Below are 20,656 nucleotides of genomic sequence, written 5' to 3'. Positions count from 1 at the left end.
TTATGACCACTTTCTCAAAACTAGCCTGCACTAACCAAAATGCATCAATTTTTTTATTAACTTCAGAAAATCTTCTATTTGTGAATTGGACAATAAAAAATGGACAATTTAATACCATTAAAATATAACACCAAAGCATTTTAATTGAATGCGTCGAGTAAATGAAACAACGACGTGCTCCTAATCTTAAGAAACCCTATTGGCGCCACCTACTGGTGATCTGGTTTAGTGAAGAGTCACTGAACGAATATGAATTAATCTTTTTTTGGAATGAAAGGCACACAGAGGGACACAAATTAAGAGACTGCTAATGAAAAAAAGCTTTTGCTATCAAATTACAGAATCCTCATGCTAAGGATTATATCACAATTTATTTCTTTATCATGATTGGTGTCACAGTTACTGGCACTTTACTGAATTTGGCAGATGCCAATATAATAGTGATATAAATAAAGTAAGCAGTTGATACAAGGGACCTCGAGCAGGTTAGGCATGCTGAGATTTGAACTAGTGACCTTTCGATTAGAGGTGCAAAAATCAAACATCTTAACCACTTACAAACCACCGTTAACTGTACATGAGGATATGTAAAAACTCATTCAAATCTGGTGAAGATACACTTCCACAGTTAAGATTAGCAAAAATAAATAACTATATCATGTATAAAAATTGGCAAAGTACTAAAAAAACCCTTTAAATGGTTTAAAACACTGAATGACTAAGTGGAACAAATGAATACTTATCATTTTTGTGCTATAGTCAGTAAAATCCACAAAAGGCACCAGGTTTAATCACAGCCTAATCTGTATTCAACATTAAACTCTGATTTCCTCCAAACAAAACCTTGAATGAATAAATAATAAATAAATAAAAAAATAAATAAATAAATAACCCTTTATAATGTCTGATCAATAGAATAAAAAGGAAAAATTTTTTTTTGCATAATTAAGTGAAAATAGTCCTTTTCCTCACTATAATGTAAAAGGCTCACTAAAGCAGTGTCATTTGCATACTTCACAATATATATATATATATATATATATATATATATATATATATATATATATATATATATATTCTCTGTCCATTTTAAATGAGCTTGATCTAGAAAAGGCAGCAGCGTTTCTATGTCATATTTACATGTGGCTTCTCCTTTGTATGATTGTATAATAAAGCTTTAACCTGCATTTGTGGATGACATGGCGAACTGTGTTTACAGACAAAATTGTGCTTCTGTGAACATGCACTCATTTTCATTACAAAAAAAACAGGATAAAAAACTAATCTTATGGACATCTAATATTGATTTTCGCCCTTGTCCTTTGTGCACAGAGATTTATCCAGATGCTCAGATTCTTTTGATGATATCATGTACTGTAAATGATAAGCTATTCAAAGTCGTTGCATAAACTGAGGAACATTATTCTAAAATAGTTTTTCTGAAATTGTTGTCCACAATTTGCAGATGCAGTTGTCCACAGTTTGGTGAAACTCTGTTTATCTTTACAGAGAGACTCTGTTTTTTTAAAATACTGTCTTTATACTCAGTTAGTTTACTTACTTGTTGCCTTTTGACCCAATGAGCTGTAAAATGTTTGTTGCCCCTGTCTTTTCCTCAACATTTAGCGGTCATCAAATTCAATATTACCATAGTTTTTACATGAGGAATGGAATTTCCTCAGTTTTAACATTTGATATTCTATGTTTAATTTTGAATAAAATAGGGGTTTGTGAGATTTGCCATTCATTCTGTTTTTATTCAAAAGTTTAACACAGAGCTCTATTTAATCTATTGATTACATTTTTGCCTTAAACTTGAATGAGCGTTTCTGCTCCGTATTAAGTTAATGTGCCATATTAATTCCTTCCAAGCTGGATGAGCCCTGGAGCAGTTTTAGTGGAGTCCTTCAAGGCAAGAAACCTGTGAAGCTTAGTATTAAAATCTATGGGAAGCTCATGAGGGGGTTTGAACTTCTGTGTCAAAATGTTGCTCAGATAGGAAATGAGTTGACAGTCATCCTGATACTGAACCAGCTTCTTCTTGTACTTCTGATCACTGATCGATGTTCTGTTATATGCTGTGTAATAGATGGGGAAAATATTTTATTCAATAAAGCTTTACTTTGTTTAAAAGAACAAAAAAATACCTCATATTTAGTCAAACAAGTGTTGATGCCTCAGCAAATAAACATCAAAAACGAAACATTACCTTTTAGATATAAGCCCAGGAAGCGTATCGCAGATCTCCTAATACTGAGGTAAGGGAATTTTGGCTTGAGGTTGCCCAACGCTGTCAAGCTTTTAATGAGGGCTCTGGCGGCTCCCTTAGATGGAGAATGAACACAATGAGTCATGTCTGAGAACCACAAAACCTCCAATAAAATGTAAATATTTTTACTGTAGGTTTATAAAAAATATATTGATATGCAACATGTTCTGAATTTTTGTGAACAATTAGTAAAAAAATTTCATTTCCACATTTATTTTCTTCATACCTGTTCCAAATAGCCCAATAATGGCAATGAGGTCAGTTGTATTGGCTTGCCCATTGGTGGAAGTTTATGAGGAAGGTTCTGGTTGCAATAGGTCTCAGGGGACCTGGGAACAGGTGCAAAAATATTCTAATTAGTCAATTACCGCAGCTAAGAGATACTCTGAACTTTCTAGCATGTATCATTACTCAACCGTAGAAACTTATGTTGTTTCTCCTCCGTCTCAAAAATGTAGACCTTCTTCTGGTATTCTACTGCAAAGTTCACACTGCCTTGAACCAGAGCCTCATACCTTTACATAAAGGAAAAAGGTAGCAAAAAGATTGCATTTTGATTGCCTTCAGGAAACATTTATATTTATAAGACTTTTCTCAAAATGATTGACTTCACAAGTTTACTTTGACTTTGTTCATCACAAAAGCTCAGAATTCCAAAATGATATCTGAAATGTTTCATACCTCTGCTGGCCTTCTAGGTAAGTGACTGGACAGAAACCTTTCAGCTCCACCTCCTGAGGTAAGTGGCTCTTCACCTGGCCTGCACTCAGCTTACGAGGAAGAAGATCAGGAGGGGGTAAATTATAAGGGCAATTTGGTGCCACAAACTGCTCTGGTGCCTCAAGAAATTTCTATTGTAATGGAGAGATGGGGAAAAAATGACAGACTTATAAAATGCTATTGTATATGTTGAAAATCCGATGTTTTCTAGGTGAAAACAGTTTTCAAACAGTTTTGCCAACACAATGCTGTACAACCATGGTTTCTGCAAGTTTACCAAGTGAAAATCTTATATTTCTAACAACTTTTCAAGACCATTAAGAATTACATTTATACATTACACATAAATATGTTGGCAACCAAGCCTTAAATTCAAGGAAAGAATCGCTAAACTCACACTTCCCAATAGCTGAAAAATAAGCTGTTTTACATCTGTGGTACAATCCAAGAGAGATTTGCACTGATAACAGAAAGCTGATTGGCTGTTGCATGGTGGTATTATTAATATTTTAAATACAGCAATCAGAGAATCAATCACAGAAACAAACAAACAAACAAACAAAAACATTCTAAAGTGCCATGGAAGCGTTTCAATGAGCAATACAGGTAGCGTCACAAATCACAACGGAAAATGAAGATCTGTTTAAAAGAATTTAACAGCAAATTTAAGACTTTTTGAGAAGTAAAAGTTCGATTATTGATTTGTAGACTTTTTTTTGACTTTTTAAGACCCCACAGAGACCCTGACAACGCACTTACTGTTACGACTTTTTTCCTTTATATTATATTATCTACAACATTTGCAACTCAGCTTGCAAAGATTAAATTTCGCATAATACGACAGTAGCAGTGATTTGGTCAGGTGTAGGAAAGTTTTAAAATTATGCTACACTTTGGAAGAGTGTTCATATCACAAAGATAAAACAATGATCTCTAACACAATATTTGAGATTGGATTAGACCCCTACCTCAAGACATTCTCTGAATGCCATTTTGTAGTAGCATCCCCTGAACTCTGCTGCCAACTCCAGGTAAGTGTCATGGCTGCAGTCAACCAAGTGTTTATGGAGGGCCAGGCTCACGGGACAATAATGGCCAAACTCGCCCAGCCGAGACTGAAGCTCACTTGGAGTAATACACAGATGCTCAATGCTAGCCGCCTGGCCTAAGAGAAAATTTATAGAGTTAATATTGATCTCATCCCAAACGGAAATAAGGTGGTAAAAACTCAGCTTACAACTTTAAAATGAAATTATTAATTTACATTTATGCCGTCTGGCAGACGCCATTATCCAGAGCGACTTACATTTATCTCATTCATATAAATGAGCAGCTATGGATGTAAGGGCCTTGCTCAAGGGCCCAGGAACAGCAGCTTGGTGTGGCTGAGATTTTAACTTGCAGCCTTCGAATCCCAAAGCCTTAGCCACTAAGCTACCACCTCTCACAAGATGCTCAGGTATTTTTGACTAGGATTCAGGATATGTGTGTATGCACACAGAACAGAGTTCCACAGTTTTTTTTTCTTGAGCTCTCACCTTTATGAATTCTTTTCAAGTAGTTGTTAATGTGTCGCACACTAATCTGGACTTCGTTCACGACCTGATGCCATACCCACCAACTGCTTTTGTGTGCATTAACTGCAACCCAGTTTCGGTATTGCTGCTGGAAGTGTTTCCTGAGAGCCTCGATCTCACGCTTGAAACATGAAATCCGGATGTCCAGAAATTCAGTGCCCTCATGCATTGTGTCTGGCCTGTAAAAAGAAAGAGTATGACGGCATTGCTACACTTTACAGAGATCCCTTTTTTATATATTGATTTCTTTACTTACTGATAATTGATATAATAACCAATTTCTTTTTTGTACAATCTTTCAGGTCCACGGTGGAAGATATAATACATACAACTACACATTATTCAATACATGACAAGGACTCAGACCTGTTCAACTTCATCTTATCCTTTATGCCTCTTGTAAGCATTTCCTCTGTGCCCAGCTGCAGCTCGATCACTCGAAAAGGAATAATGCGGCGAGCAGCCATCAGCTCGGCCTGTCTTTGGGTCATGGGAAAGCCATCCAGCACATACCTGGGTTGATGATCAAACAAGTGTTTTCTTAAATGCGATTACAAGAACAGTCATAGATCTAATTTTAATTCTAACATTCTAATTCGATTTCTGTCATATTCATATAGATTTTTAGGGTTGTAAAGGATTGGAACGAAGGATTGGAACGCGTCTGGGTATTTGGTCTGTCATTAAATTGTAAATTTTTTTTGTGCTTTGTTAAAAAAAAGACATCATAAAAACAGAGCAATAACCGAAGATCTGGATGAAGTGCCCAAAAATTACAGTCTTCAAGTTTAGGATTTTAAATCACAACCTTCCAGCCACTAGAAATAGTCATGAAAGTAAAAAAAAGTACAAAACATGTATCATTAGGTATTGACCGCTCTGTAAGTTTGGTTTCTACAGAAACAATACCCTGTGATCAGACGTGCAAATGGACAATAAAAAAAAAAGAAATGATTCATTACCCTCGTGTGCTGCAGGCTACATTCAACAGGACCACCTCTAAGCACTGAATTGCCAGTTCATCGGGCACAGTCAAACCTTGGATCAAGTACTTCAGCGTCTTAGTGGCGAGCTCTGTCTTGTCTTGGATTTTGAGCACTGTCTGTATTACATCACTGATGGATAGGTGTGCCAGTCCATATTCACGAGCAAACATGCAAGCAACTAGTCCACACAACAAAAATAATACAGCTTTGGTTTGTTTGTGTTTTAAATTTTTCCTTATAATGTAGCATACAATTATTAGCAATATTCATAAAGAATATGTCTGTATCTATTAAAAAACCAAGGGTCACTGACCTGTGGTTTTTCCAGATTTTGGACTACCGATGATGGCAAGTTTGATGGGCAGAGAAGGGTTGGGTTTGGGCTGGCAGAGGTATTTGATAGGGTTCATCATGAAGGTGTTGCGTGTCTCCTTGGAGGCGAAAAAGTAGATGAAGTTGTGGAAGAGGATTGGGTAGCTTATCTTCAGGGGGTCCTGCATATGCTGGATCAGATCTCCCGCTGCATACTATTTATCCAAGCATTTAATAAAAAAAAAAAAAAAGAGAGTCATTATTTTTTCACTCACTTTGGCTTTGGATGTATGGTATATATACTGTAATCTTGAAGGACATGGATAAATGCATTTTATTCTTAAATATTCCATTACATCATTATGTAGGTACATTATTCAGCATTTTAATTTATAAAACTCTTATATTGGTGTATATCTCCATATTTACATTATATTTCCCTATCAGTTGATAAAAAGTATTAAGCAACAAAAAAAACCATTTTTTTATTCTCTCACTTTCACTGAATAACTTGCAGCTTTCAACTGTAGTTTTAGCATTTTTACCCATCTTTTCTTTCACTAAAGTCCTAGTTAACTGTAAGCAAAACCTACATGCTCTTGGATCACATGCTCTTTTACAAGCTGTGGCATAATTAAGCTGAAAAATGTCATATACTAAAATGTATAGCTCGCCTGGGATTATTCGTGTTTTAAAGTGCCCCTAATATCAACATTGTTGCTTTAAATCCTAACTGGTCTTCTTCTAAAGCTAGTTTGCTGAGCCAGTGTTTAATTAATTTACCGGCATTGACTGGCTTGTAAAATATTATTATTAGTGTGTAAACCAGTCTGATCTTTCCACCACATGTCACTGCAGGAAATATGTGAACATAAGGAATCCCAACTTTTAAGTTATTTCATTAGACTTAAATTGGCTTGAGATGAGTTTCTTGTGTTCACAAGCGTAAATCGAGATAATATTCTACTTTATCTTGAATGCTTCCAATCACAAAATTTGGAGTAAGTTTTTAGTTTTAACAATTTGAAAGGAGTGTTGTAAAAAAATAGCTTAACGACCAATGTAAAGTAAATATACATAAATAGAAAGGTTTTGTCACACAAATATTGACATTGTCACCAACTCAGTACACGTTCAATTCTAAACATTTTAAATGAAGCTTAACCTTGATAGAGGTTTTTTGTTCAAGAGCCTGTGAAGTCAAGTACTGGCTCAAGCAGAAAGCATGTAACTTAAATAGAAATCCCAACTGAAAACATGAGCTACCAGTGGTGAACAGTAACAAAGTAAATGTAGGAGTCTTGTGACAAAAAAATGACATTAAAAATAACATTATAGCCAAATTAAATAATAGTACTTTGGATACTTAAGTACATTTAACTCAAGTACATGATTTGTGTACTTCGTCCATCACTGTAAGGTACAAAGCTGTATTAGGCTACACTACATTTTTTGTACATGTAAACCTTGTGGTTTTGTAGTGATGATGGCAAAAAAAAAAAAAAATTCAATAAAATAGAGCATAAACTCTAACACTATATAACAAACCCGGACAGGATCCCAACACCCAAAGGCACTGTAGAACTTGTAAGAGAAGTGCAGGAGTTTCCGAGCAATGGCATAGCTGATGGGATAACAGCTGTGAAATAGAGATTTCCTGTTTTCCATCAAGGGCTTGACTTGCTTTAGTAGCTGGGCATGCACAATGCAAGGCTTCCGGCCGGCACTGATTATAAGGTGAGGAATCCGGTTTTCATTCAAAAGCTCCTGAGAAAAAAAGTTTACTTGCATCTACACTTGTATTTGGCAAAAAAAAAAGAGATTCTTTTCTACTGATTTAATTTTTCAATTCATATGAATAAACTACATTTCCAAACAATGCTTACCATTATAATTGTGAGGTTGCTGTCATCCCTTTCAAACCTCTCACTGATCTCTGTTCCTATCCGATCCGTTGCATCGGCTTCGGGCTCTTCTTCCTCTCCGTCCTCTAGCTCCTCCATGGGAAACTCCTCCAGCAGTCTTTCTTCCAGTTCTTGCTCCCAGTTCAGTTGCTCTTCGTCTTCTTCCTGCACCTCCTGATCATCATAGTTCTTATCATAGGGGACGAAAGGACAGTAAGGTCATTTTGAGGTTGTATCCCAGTGCACTACAGTGTTAGCTATGAGAACTACAGTCATGACTTACACTGGGTGTCTCGGGTGTATATTCCGGTAAAAGTTCAGCTCTTCTTTTGGCAACGGCCTCCTCCTAATTATGAAAAAAAAATCATTAACACAATGATAATAACTGTCCTTAATGATAAACATAATTGCGATGAATCTCATTGTTTTCTTTCTCACTCTAATTTGGTTGCGTAGCTGTTTTAGTAACTCCATTTGCCCTCTTCTTCGTGCACACCTCTCTCTCCATCTTTCTAGCCGTGGGGGCAGCAGACGCTTTACCACTTCTGAGACGTCTATAGACATATTTAAGGTAGTATCTGGGTATAAGTTGTGCTCCACTAGAAAGGACACCTCCTCTGAATTCTGAGGAAAACCCTCAAGAATAAAGCCTGTTGACCTACGAGAACCATAGAAAGGCAGTGAATATATATATATATATATATATATATATATATATATATATATATATATATATATATATATATATATATATATATATATAAGAACATACAAATATTTTGAATTTGAACATTGCATGGAAAAACTTTACTTGTATGGCTCTTGATGCCAGAACTGCAGCAGAACCTTCTCTAAGATATTGTGTGGCAAAGGCTGTCCATCCGACAAATAAGACTTTATGAGTTGTTCTTCATTTGTCAAGGCTGAAGTCTCCTACAGAACAGGACATGCACAAAAACAATGAGCCTCTGGTCTTCGTACACAAAATGCACAATAAATTCAAAATACTACAACCAATCCATTGTTCTTAATAGATCTAAATAGATTTCAGGGTGATTTGTATAAATCAACAAATCGTTATATGAAACATAAAACATTAATCATATAATTTTAGCAAAAAAGGACAATTCAAGCAAAACAAATTATTACATGCACAATGTTAATCCTTTGTATCGATAGAGAAATTTAGTGTAAAATTGTACTCCAATCACAATGGTACACAATCATATACGAGGTGGTATTGAAAAGTTAAGACTAATGGTGCTAACTGGTGCTATTCCGACCGTGTGTTTTACGTCTGCGATTCAATCATGGACAGCAAGTTGGAACAAAGAGCAAATGTGCAATTCTGCGTGAAACTATGAAAATCTGCCAAGTTTGCACACTTCCAGAGCCGAATAACATCACTGGAAGACGGCAAGAGATCAAGAAGACCTTTAACAGGCTGAACCACTGAAAATGTCAAAACCATTCGGCAATTTGTGCATGATGATCATCGGAGAACAATTCACATGATCTCACTTCCACACCCACCCTACTAGCAAGATTTGGCTCCTGCGGACTTTACCCTCTTCCCTAAGATGAAGATCTGGCTCAAAGTTTGCCGTTTTGACATTGTTGAAGAGAGCCGGCACAAATCGCAGAAGGTGCTTGACACACTTTGAAAAGAAGACTTCCAGAACACATGTAGATAAATAAAGAACTTTCTTGTAAACTTGCCTTGAAAGTTTTGATACCATCTTATAGTAATATGAAATAATTGATTATATAATTCCAGCAAAGAGATTTTGTGTGAAATTGTGAGCCAATCACAGTGGTACACAATTACATTTGCATTATACAAATGTTATGCAAAGATAATCCACACTAACACACAACACATTTACTTCATTACTATTACTTCACTAGATTTCTTCAAGGTATGCGTTTTTAAAAATGTTTAATATATCAATGCTTCAGTTGCATAGCCCTCTGTGAGACACTGAGGTAATGTTGTGTACTGGTCAAGCCTTTTATTCTGCATAACCAAATTGTCCATATGACAAAGAATTCTGGACATCATCAGCATCTCTACAAACTAGCGGTGTATCGGTACACGTATTTGTAACGAACCATTTGGCAACACGACTTTCAGTGCGGTGCGCATGTGTACCCAATAAAATCCTTGTTTTACGCCAATCCTTGTTTTGGGACATAGTTGAAATCTGGGTTCCCTCATGAACATTATTTGGTTGATTAATTGATTGACCACAAGTTTGTTAAGTCTAAGCCTCACACTTTGAGTGCAGTGTCACTGTGGCTACTCGATTTGTATGAACGAATGATGGAAGGGAGCATTATTAATATTATAAATAAATAAATTGAATGAATAAATAAATAACTCTCTTGTTTCTTAAATGCAGACATTTGCTAAAGTATGCTCAAATAAGTAGAGCAGTTAAGTTAAACACACACACACACACACACACACACACACACACACTTATATACACTGTATTTACCAAATTTAAATTTTCTATTTATTTATTTGTATTTAATTATCATAATCATATTAATAATTTAATTTGTGACAATTTAATCAATTACTCAATTTAATCAATATAGTAAAATGTGTTTTGTGTACCTTTACACCACTACTACAAACAAATGAAAAAAGTTGACTAAACCTCAAGACAAGAACGAAAGAACTGATATATAAATATGTACCATCTACCATAAAAAAGTCCTACATCAACATAAACTCTTGTTCATGGAAGAAGCCCCAATTCAAAAAATCTTATCATTTACTTTTTTGGAGGAGTGTTTAGTGCTCAAATGAAACAAAAAGCATTTGGCCATCATGATCGTAAAATAAAAAGTAAAATACATATGAAAAGAGAAATAAGTCCAAAGGTATAGTAGCTAATTTAAGCATTGTTTAGTTCAAACATTAGCTTAGAAAACAGTTGTCATATTTGTGTATTGTGAAGGACCCAGAAGGAGTGTTTCTGGTGTTAAGTGGCAGCCTGATATTCATACTTTCAATCATCTATAGAATCTTCTCCATACCTACTTTTGTATGGTCTTCATTATTAAATAGAATTTCCTTTCAGCTCACCTCATCCTCTGGCTCGACAGGAGAAGCTGTGGACTGGGGATGTTCCTGCAGCAAACTTTGCAGCTCTTCAGATGGCTCTTCAGGTGGCTCAACCTCATCAGCATAGGGCACGCGGGTATGAGTCTGGGGCAGGATCAGCTCTTGCAGCAGCTCGCGGAACTGGATATGAAAGAGACCCAACTGCTGCGCCAGCCATCGGCCATGAGTGGTTTTTCCTGAGCCACGTACTCCCAGCAGGAACAAACGCAGGGCAGGAGGCTTTAGATATGATGAAAATATGAGGTGTTTATTTAGGTTATGCAAGAATACTTATGCAATAAAAAAATATGATGGAAGGATTACATTTTATAGATTTCTTTAAAACTCCAAGATATGTTCTAGAGGTTGACCAATTAATCGGTTTCCAAAATCCATACTTCAGCTTTCAGTCAGCTGTCATTATAAAAGTGGCCTTTAGAGGCAAATCATTGACCCCATGTGCTGATTGTTTTTACACGTGAGACTGTTCGCTGCATAGAGAGCGCTATATTATATTTATTATTTATAATGTATTAATTATATAATTAAATGTATTAAATGTATGCATTTATAATATATATATATATATATATATATATATATATATTTATTTCCTTTAGCACATTTTCATGATTTAGCCTGTATATTTTTATGTTTGTAATAAAGTTCAGTATTATTTCACTATTCAGGAGGGTTATGTTTGTTTGTTTTTTTATCCAGTATCCATTCAACTATCAATTGATTAATCAGGTATCGGCAGGTACGATTGAACCTAGTTCTTTGTATCGGTAAAATCCACCATCAGTCGACCTTTATTATATTCTTTTAAAATAATCCTTGTAATACATTGGAAAATATTTAAAATTGAAATGTACTTTGCCTCACACTGGTTAAGACAGCATTTTATAATCACAATTTTTTTTACAGATCAATAAAAAACATTTTTAACATTTATTGATATTTAAATTATTTGATGATCTCCGACCTTGAGTAGTTGAGTAGTTGCGACATAAAACTCTGGCTTCTGCATGAACTTCTCCCATGCTTTTCTACTAGAAAGGAAGTACACCTTTTCCCTGTATTTTGCAGCAATGCCACTCGTGCAGGGAACCAAAGTGCCGCTCTCCTTCAGCACCACCGGGCAATACTTATTAGAATCCCCAAGCTTCCAGTTACTGCTCTTTTCCTAGGGATGGATGCAAGTAGATTGTAAGTGATATACGAAAACATTACACCTATGAACTTTAGTTTAAGCTTATGCACCAACCTCTGCTTCATCTTCCTCCTCATGGGCATCCTCATCCTCCTCCTCTTCCTCCTCTTTATCCTGATCAATGCTGGACATATAGTGGGCTTTGTTCTTAAATTGTTCTAAGTTACAAAATCAAAAAAGAAAGTGCCATTAATCATTTTAACAAAATATACATTCTGTGACATGCAAAAACTCCCAGGAAATAAATGAAATCTACTGAATGAACTGTTACACTACCACATTTCCCCCCACACCTCACACTTCTCCACACTTCCCCACACCTCACACATATATATATATATATATATATTAGTCTGTATATTATGTTTTTAGTACATATATTCATCTGTATACTACATTTATAGTACATATACATCTTTAAATTACTGTTTATAGTCTATATTTCATTTTATTTAACTATGTAAATTCATGTAAAAACTATATATCCTGCACTTGCTGTTATTGCACTCTGGTTAGACCCAAACTGCATTTCATTGCCTTGTACTTGTACATGTGTAATGACAATAAAGTTAATTCTAATCTAATCTAATCTAATCTAATCTATATAGACAGTGTGATTTTAATGTGTTTCTATTATTGATATAAGTAAAGGTTAAAAAAGGAAACATGAATCTATCAAAAAAAGGCTAGCGCAATGTAGGCTCATTGTATATAACGTTGATGTGCATTGAAATGTTTGGTAAAACAGATGCATAAGTGCTACATTTAAGAGGCGTGTGGAGAAATCCTTAATATTTCTGGTGTAAACCAGCTTTCAATGTTGCTGAGTTCAAAATTAAAAAAGGGATATTTTGACATACTCTCCATTTGTTCAATCATGTTCTGGAGCAGGACGTTTGGCTTTTGGTTGGCGATATCCAGTGTAGCATAGCAGACAGCAATGGTGGACTCCATGCTATTCCATTCCTGCATAAACTTCCTTAGCTGCAGCTTGTACATTTCCATCTCTGGGCCTGACGTTTTGCCCTGTTCCCAAGTACTAGGCAAATTTGACCCTACAAAAACACACAAACTCAATTAATTAAGCAGACATGAACTCTATTACTCATTTCTATTTTCACCCCAAAACATACTGTAATATTTATTGTCTGGATAAAAAATGTAAAGATATAATCCAATTTCGACATTAAATACCTATTCATTTCTACTGAATTAAAATCCTTAGGCCATCTACGGTGAAAGCTGATCTAATCTAAACAACCATATATGTATTGCACTTAGAATAATTTTATACAGATTGATGTGAAACAAAGACACTCGGGTAGAGCATCTGTACCTACAGTATTTGTGCTGTAAAACACATGGTCTGAATGACAGATTAAGAATGCTTGAAGGTAGATGCAATTAATAAGACCACACATTACTAAAACAAGCAATCGAACTCTGCACAAATGTGTGTGTCGGATAAAATCACAATCAACTTCACCTTCCGCCGCACTGTCTATGAGGCAGAACACCATATCAGGAGTGAGGTCAGGATGCTGTTCCTGGATAAATGTCAGCTGAGTTTCGGTGGTAGGAAAGTTGTCCAGCACCCAGCCCCTTTTAAACTCGGCATCAGCATCTTCTGCCTGAATCTAACAATCCACGGTTGATTATATCAGTCACTATTCACAGTCAGGATGACTAAATGCAATAATAAAAAGTTATCATACTATATTTACTAGAGGCTGACCGATACTGATTTCAATGATACCGATAGCTGGGTTGGATCGTACTTGGCAATAGCCGATTAATCAGCCATTAGTACTGAATCTTAAAAAAGTGCTAAATTAAATAACAATTTAAATATTCATTATAAAAATGAATATTGAGGAAAATAGAAGATGTGCATTCAAAATTAAACAAAAAGAAACACTCCAAATAAATAAAAACATCTAAAATGAATTTAAAAAAGACCTGTCAGTGTTAGTGATTCGCCTCTAGAGGCCGCCCTCGTAATGTATAACGCAACCCAGAAAAAGCCCTGCAGTAGCAGCTTGGTGGTGCTTTAATTTGAACCCAGGACCTTCCGATTCAAAGTCCAATACCTAAACCACTGAGCTACCACTTCCCAATATCAGTACCCATTAATCAGTCAACCTCTAATAATAACACGTTATTTTAATGTAAGCACAGTTACACTACCTCTGAGATCCGTTTTTTTAAGACATCTGCATACACTTCATCTGTTGGTTCTATTGACATCAATTCTGCTTTTTTCATGGCTTCTTCTACTAGAGCTTGAACTTCCGGGTGATCCTCCTTTACCTCCATTTCTACAGTGACACACATGGCAACAATATGTTTCACATATCATTGTGTTGCAGGTGAAAATAATAAAAGTCACAACAGTTAATCCGTATGTCTGTCTGTAACCCTGTGCAACAAACTCACAGGGTGAAGCCACAGTTTTTGTTAATAGCACTCTATTACATTCTTAACTACTTACAATGTTCGTCACTACTTCTGAAATTTCATTGTTGAACTATTAATTCATTAAGTTACATTTTGTTACATCTGACCTCCCCTAAATATTTGGGGAAATGATTGAATTTCTAGAACGTGAAGTTTCTAAGTCCACTCTCACCAGACTCATCCTCGCTCATCATCCTCGCCTTGACTTTTTCCAGGGCTGAAATCACTGCATCCTGATGCGTTTTCTCCAGCTGTTCTTGCCTCATTTTGTCCAAGCCTTCATCCATCAGCATCTTCATGTCTATCACAACGGCACCATAATGCTCAGCCAAAAGTGCACTCAGAGTGCTCTTTCCAGACTGTGGTGGCCCGATCACAGACACTCTGCAGGGTGGACGTGGCATGGGTGGAACCAGGTACCATCTTGGCTTCACCATGAACTTCTGCAGAGCCTCATTAGAGGACAGCAGGTAAAATTTATTTAGGTAACTAGTGGAACAGAGAAACGACAAAAAGAAAACACAATGGTAAATGGAAAAACATATCTATTCCCAACATTAAGCACCGATTTCCCACGCAGAGATGAAGAAACCTAAAGACTCATTTGGGTTTTATAGCCACACTGATTGTTCTCATCAAGTAATGTTAATATTAGTATTTGCACCACTAATACTGTTCGTTTCTGGTCCACTGACCTGACAGAATATATCGGTTTGCCCTTGATTATTTTGCCTTCTTTAAGAGCAACAGGGCAAGTGCAGCTCCATCGACTCCTTTGCCAGTAATAGCCTGGTGCTATGGTCTTGCTGGAGGACAGGATCTCCAACAACTCTTCCTACATAGGGTGAGACAAGAAATATACGTAAAGCAGCGCAAGCAGCAGGGCTTGTAATTGTAATCAGAAGGTGCATTAGATTTTCATCTTACAGTGTCCATCTCCTTTGGCAGTTCCTCCTCATCTGGGCTTACCAATCGCATAGGAGCTGCTGATCTTCTCACAGCCATGAAGTCTAGGCGGGCTACTAGACACTGAACACACACACACACACACACACACACACACACAAATGCAGAAAAATGCTTCATATTTCATTTCAATTTTACCAACAGCTGAATCAGTGTAGAGTAGATTATATTCATAAGACAGTGGTCACTCACCCTCAAAAGCTCTTCTGGATTCTTGTTTCCATCCAGCTCAATTAAAAACCGTGGGTCATGAGCTGCCATGAAGTCCTACACACACAACAACAGAAATAAAAACCACTTTAAGGCTGCACTTTAACAAATATTCATTGTAAAAATAAATATATTAAGAAATGCACTTGAATGAAATCCTGATTGAAACATTGTATGGTGGAAATGACATGGTACTAGACGTGGTAATTTTTCTAAATTAGTTTGAAATTAGGACATTCGGATTGTATTATTCTATTTTATTAGTATTTTCATGTAGGGTGCTGATCATTCTGTTAAGTACCAGTAATTAGTTTAGGAATTCTTGTATGAAGTTGTGTAAAAAAACTTAAAGATGTGATGCATCAATTGAAAAAATGCATGGCTTTTAACATAATTTGCATCAGTAAAACCAGATTTATTTCTCTATTTATTTGAAAATAATTTGTGATCAATATTTGATATGTAGATGGATTTCTTCTCGCTGAACTGTTACTCGAGCGCGTTCTCTCAGCACCACTGCCGGTACAAGAATATAACGTTTCACAACACTACTGTGAACGAGGCGTGTCTTGAGAGTCACATAGAATACAGATTAACATGGCTGTGTTAGGTAGAGCTGTGTCTTCCTGGAGACACAACAGGAAAAGAACTTCTGGTTTTATTTCATATTTTTTCTTTTTGCATTACAAAAACCTGTGTGTGAAAGGGCCATGAGTTCGAAGTCAGAAGGCACTTAAGTAAATTGGTGATTTGATGTCTGTCTGAACCATAAAAGTGAACTACCTGTACAGTATTGAATCACAGAGCATCAGATTTCTTTCCTTTGCGTTGTATTGCAGAGAATAGAATCGTAATCGGATCACACTGCATTGTAATAGGGGTGAATCGAATCGTATCGCATCGGTAGCTGCTTCAAATTTATCTTAAACGTATCGTATCATTGGCTATGCTTCGAGATGCAAATTGGCCTCTGTTATGGAGATACACAACCCTAATATACACTGTATATAAGTTCACTATATCTGAATAGACAATGAATATATTAAGTAAAGATTTTCCCACCTCCAAAGGCATGAGCATGTTTTGGGTGTAAAGGTGAATCCTGCGATGGGCCTCCTCTGGGTACGTTTCTTTTACCCTCACCAAGTGACCTGGAGCATGCATATCCCTCTGCACAAACACACACACACACACACACACACACACACACACTCAGAAAGCGAACTACTAAGCATGACCGTGCCTATCCTGTATTATAACTGTTGAGCACAATTGCCAAAACTTGCAACCATTTAATTTTCGCATTCATTCTTTCATATGCACATCAGCTTTTTTCACCTCCTGCTCGTCTTCCTCCTCTTTGTCATCGTCCTCACTTTTTTCTTCTGCATCTCTCTCGGATAACACCTTGTTCCACTGCTCTGTGTTATAGTGCTGCTTCTGGCATGCAAGTCGGTTGATCAGGTCAATGTCTCCACACTGCATCCGAAGAGAACAAGCAGTACTCATGTAAACTATTCAAACAGCCACAAACCGCATGGTTGCACTGCTATACAGGGTTCAGCAAAGTGACCTGTGGTGAACCTTTTGTTCTATAATCGTTTGGTGTTTACTCAATTTCATTGTGGACCAACAAGGTGATGGAAGGATAAAGTTTACCTTTATATTGATGATGAAGTCTGGTGGAAGTTTTTGGTTTTTCACTAAATCTATTTGCTCACGAATCTTCAGATATTCCTCAGACATTGATGGTAAGCAGGACAGAACATAGCCTGCTCAAGCACAACATGGACCACTCATGAGCTTCTGCCTACCTGAAGAACTTTTTACAAGCTATAAAATTTGTAGCAAGCACATCCTTTACAATCGACTGTCTTTCAATTTAATTTAATACAATTCAGTTATATTTTGGTAATCTCTTGAATACAAATCTTTTACCACAAGAAATTACTTTAGGTCACCTTACCATAGCTTTCCAGCTCGGGTGATTTGAGCTTATCAAGAATTAACGTCACAATCCTCTCCTCTGGAATGTTCTTTCCTTCAGCCAGGATGGCTAACAGCTAAAATCCAGACATCACATCCAATTCACAATGGTAAAATAAAGTGCCTCTGGGGACATGATTTCAAATATGTACAGAAATTAAACCTAACATGTACACACCTCTTTTGCTTGCTCTGTACCATCGTGAAGGTGAGTGCCGAGCAACTCTGTGTCTGCAGAAAAAATTTATTATTAGAGAATATACAACAGAAGAGAACTCAGGTTGGTTGACTAAAGAAAATGAGAGACTAAACATTACCATCAATGAGGACACAACCCCAGGTTTTGGCGAATTTTCTGGCGAGGGTAGACTTCCCAATCCCCTTTAGAAAAAAAAAAAAAAAAATCAGAACACATGTCCGAGTTTATCCAAGTGCATCTTTTTTAAGTGCAGCCTGAGTAAGTATTACACTTTTTCTCTTCTACACTTAAATATATGATACACTGTGTGTTTTCCACTGGATTTTGGGTAAATAGTCATGGATTCATTACTGTTCATTCAGCTACATTGGTTCCAGTTGATCCCAAAGGGATTCTGAGGTTTTGAGGAGGTGACGGCTCACTTCAGCCTCAACACACCGTGTCTTCACCATGATCGTTTTCTAAACATGTGCATTGTTGTTCTAAAACAGGGTTTGGGCCTCTGAGTTACAATGAACAAAAATTGCATACAAGTGCTTCTCACTTTTTGAATTTTGGGGAAGATCATATTAGTGTGATGGACAGGTGTTTCAGGTGTTCATATACATTATATTACAAATGTTTTTTATGTTGTTGTATAAAAAAAAAAAAATTAATTAAAAAAACCAGGAAACATCATTCTATTAACATTGTTTGCACTAAAGCAGAGTGACAATAAAGTCTTATCTTATTTCAGTCATATAGTGTACAGCAAACATACAATTTAAGCATTTCACTGCATGTCGTACCCTGTATGTATGTGTATGTGACAAATAAAATTTGATTTGATTTGATTTTATAATTATTGTACTGTTACAATTACAATACAATACAAGTGTCTCTTGAGGTATGTATTAATCATACAGAAGGTTTCAACTCACCGGTTTCCCCAGGATAATGAAGCAAGTAGGCTTGGAGCACAGAAATTCGTTCTCAACTTCATCCTCTATCAGACAGTCAGACAAGGGATCGGCACACGTACTATCACCATGAGACTCCATGATCAAATCAAACGCTCAGTTATCTGCTGAGCAAATAATACTGCATATGTTGAGAGAGGAAATCAAATGCAATGAAATAAAAAAAATACAGTAAAAAAGGTGCTGGAGTCAAATAAAAGCTGTCACTGAAAATACAGCACACATCAGGAGATTTACTGTTTATACTTAAAACAAATGGTATTGTGTCCTCACCTTAACTGTCTTTCCCTGTCCTTACCTCATCTAACCTCACATCATTTCTTACACTTCTACCATGCCCTCACCTCATCTAACATCATCTAACATGTCCTCACCTCATCTGTCCTGTCCTCACCTAATGCTGTGTTTTACCTTTGTAACCTTTTGCATCATTAAGTGTTTTCTATCATCTTTTACAAATCAGTATATTCACAGCAAGTGATTAATATCAACATATCTATAACATTAGTGAGCACAATGCACCAGCTTTTAAGCCTTCAAGATGTCATTTATCAAAATTTATAAATGTGTCAGAAGAATAGATGGTCAGGACTTGTGGTGGTTCCCATATTAGAGTCTTGTGAACAGGGCATAGACATTGAACCATGAATAAATCAAATGATAAAACAGTGATATATTGGTTTTTACCACCAACTTAGGTATTCAGAGATATCGGTGTCAGAGGTAATAGCCGAACATCAAACCTGACCATCACTCTCACTGCAGCTGTATGAGAAGCTAATTATCTACTCATCCATGTAAATGTAGCTCATCCGAGAGACTCGGAGACTCAGTACCTGACTTCTGGTGCTGTTTTATTTCAGTTTGTCGACTCTGTTAAAAAATTAGCCAATTTTCTTACCTTCAGTTTGCGCAGCGTCTTTCAACCTGCAGCCTCTCCGTTTACATGTCACCATGGCAACTCTCCCCACTTAAAGCGCATGCGCATACAGAAGACGCGTCAATGTGTCCGCCATTTTGTCCAAGGCAAGAGTTTTCACATTTACATTTCACAAGGCTAATTCACATTTAGGTATACATTTGCAAATTGTATACCTAAATGTGAATTATTCTTAACAGAGATGGAGTCAAAAAAAGTCTTAAGTGTTCATTAACAACAACAAGATAAAAAAAAATCTGTAACATTTTAAGGAGAAATTCTTTGCAAAGTAATAACCTGCTATGCTTGTCAGATTATGTGTATTTTGGAAATGTCTCTAGGAAATGGAAATAAACATTTATGATTTGTTTCTTTCCCCCTTTGTTTTTCCGTAATATTATGTGTATATGCGATGATATGTTTATTTAGCAGGGTAAGTGCTTTTATCTCGTTTTATTTAAAGACCCTTAAAGACTCTTGTTTTGACGAGTGGTGATATGGGAAGTTCCTGGCGTGTCCTGTGTCATGCCGGTTGTCATTAGTAGAATTCTAGCGGATCTGGTGATATACCTGTGAGTAGACATACATCTGCACCTTGATGTTTTTCACTGTAATGAGATGGAACATTCTATGCTGTTAGCCGATGCCCAGCTGAAGAGTTAATGTGACTTCACTGCTGTTTGGTTTATGGACACTGATGATGTTTTGCTTCTGATTTTATTGCTGCGCAGGCCGTTAGGTCGCGAGCGTGGAGCCTGGTGTCTGATTTATTTATTTCATTCTGATTATTTTAGATCACAATCCCCTGGTCTTTGTGTCACTTATATTTTGCACTGAATTGCTCTTGTCATGAATTTTCGTTTC

The 20,656-nt window shown here is 36.4% G+C and overlaps 2 protein-coding genes across 4 annotated transcripts in view; both read right to left on the bottom strand.

Annotated features, from left to right (window-relative positions):
* LOC310738067 (uncharacterized protein) overlaps window positions 1-20,656 on the bottom strand; it is a gene marked incomplete at its 3' end in the record, with an annotated part of 255,387 nt that overhangs the window by 207,059 nt on the left and 27,672 nt on the right. The window lies entirely within an intron of this gene.
* LOC310738054 (adenylate kinase 9-like) lies at window positions 1,124-19,810 on the bottom strand. Of its 3 annotated transcripts, none has more exons than XM_083562928.1 (33): window positions 19,775-19,810; window positions 18,835-18,977; window positions 18,033-18,096; window positions 17,894-17,946; window positions 17,696-17,792; window positions 17,389-17,501; window positions 17,068-17,208; window positions 16,792-16,899; window positions 15,712-15,786; window positions 15,481-15,582; window positions 15,249-15,388; window positions 14,726-15,042; window positions 14,284-14,414; window positions 13,583-13,733; window positions 12,957-13,151; window positions 12,151-12,254; window positions 11,869-12,069; window positions 10,866-11,123; window positions 8,580-8,701; window positions 8,207-8,426; window positions 8,052-8,114; window positions 7,751-7,957; window positions 7,413-7,631; window positions 5,866-6,079; window positions 5,529-5,730; window positions 4,933-5,079; window positions 4,528-4,745; window positions 3,958-4,154; window positions 2,951-3,120; window positions 2,686-2,784; window positions 2,496-2,598; window positions 2,210-2,324; window positions 1,124-2,078 (listed from the first exon to the last, which is right to left on the bottom strand). In XM_083562928.1, the coding sequence occupies exons 2-33, from the start codon at window positions 18,952-18,954 to the stop codon at window positions 1,858-1,860; spliced, it is 4,887 nt and encodes a 1,628-aa protein (XP_083419054.1). In that variant the 5' UTR covers window positions 18,955-18,977; window positions 19,775-19,810; the 3' UTR covers window positions 1,124-1,857. The 3 variants fall into 3 exon arrangements, with proteins under 3 accessions (XP_083419054.1, XP_083419056.1, XP_083419055.1); XM_083562930.1 differs by having other exon boundaries at window positions 7,751-7,942; XM_083562929.1 differs by lacking the exon at window positions 19,775-19,810 and having other exon boundaries at window positions 18,835-18,984.

The sequence above is a fragment of the Silurus aristotelis genome (assembly GCF_946808225.1).
Source record: "Silurus aristotelis genome assembly, chromosome: 15".
Classification (NCBI taxonomy): Eukaryota; Metazoa; Chordata; class Actinopteri; order Siluriformes; family Siluridae; genus Silurus; species Silurus aristotelis.
The sequence above is the reverse complement of the archived record's forward strand: the minus strand, read 5'-3'. Positions and strand labels throughout refer to the sequence as shown.

Coding starts and splice junctions, on each gene's coding strand:
- LOC310738054 (XM_083562928.1), bottom strand. CDS start 18,954: ATGGAGTCTCATGGTGATAGTACGTGTGCCGATCCCTTGTCTGACTGT. Junction 17,793..17,893: donor GTACAGAGCAAGCAAAAGAG/GTGTGTACATGT, acceptor TCTGGATTTTAG/CTGTTAGCCATCCTGGCTGA. Junction 7,958..8,051: donor ATACACCCGAGACACCCAGT/GTAAGTCATGAC, acceptor CCCTATGATAAG/AACTATGATGATCAGGAGGT.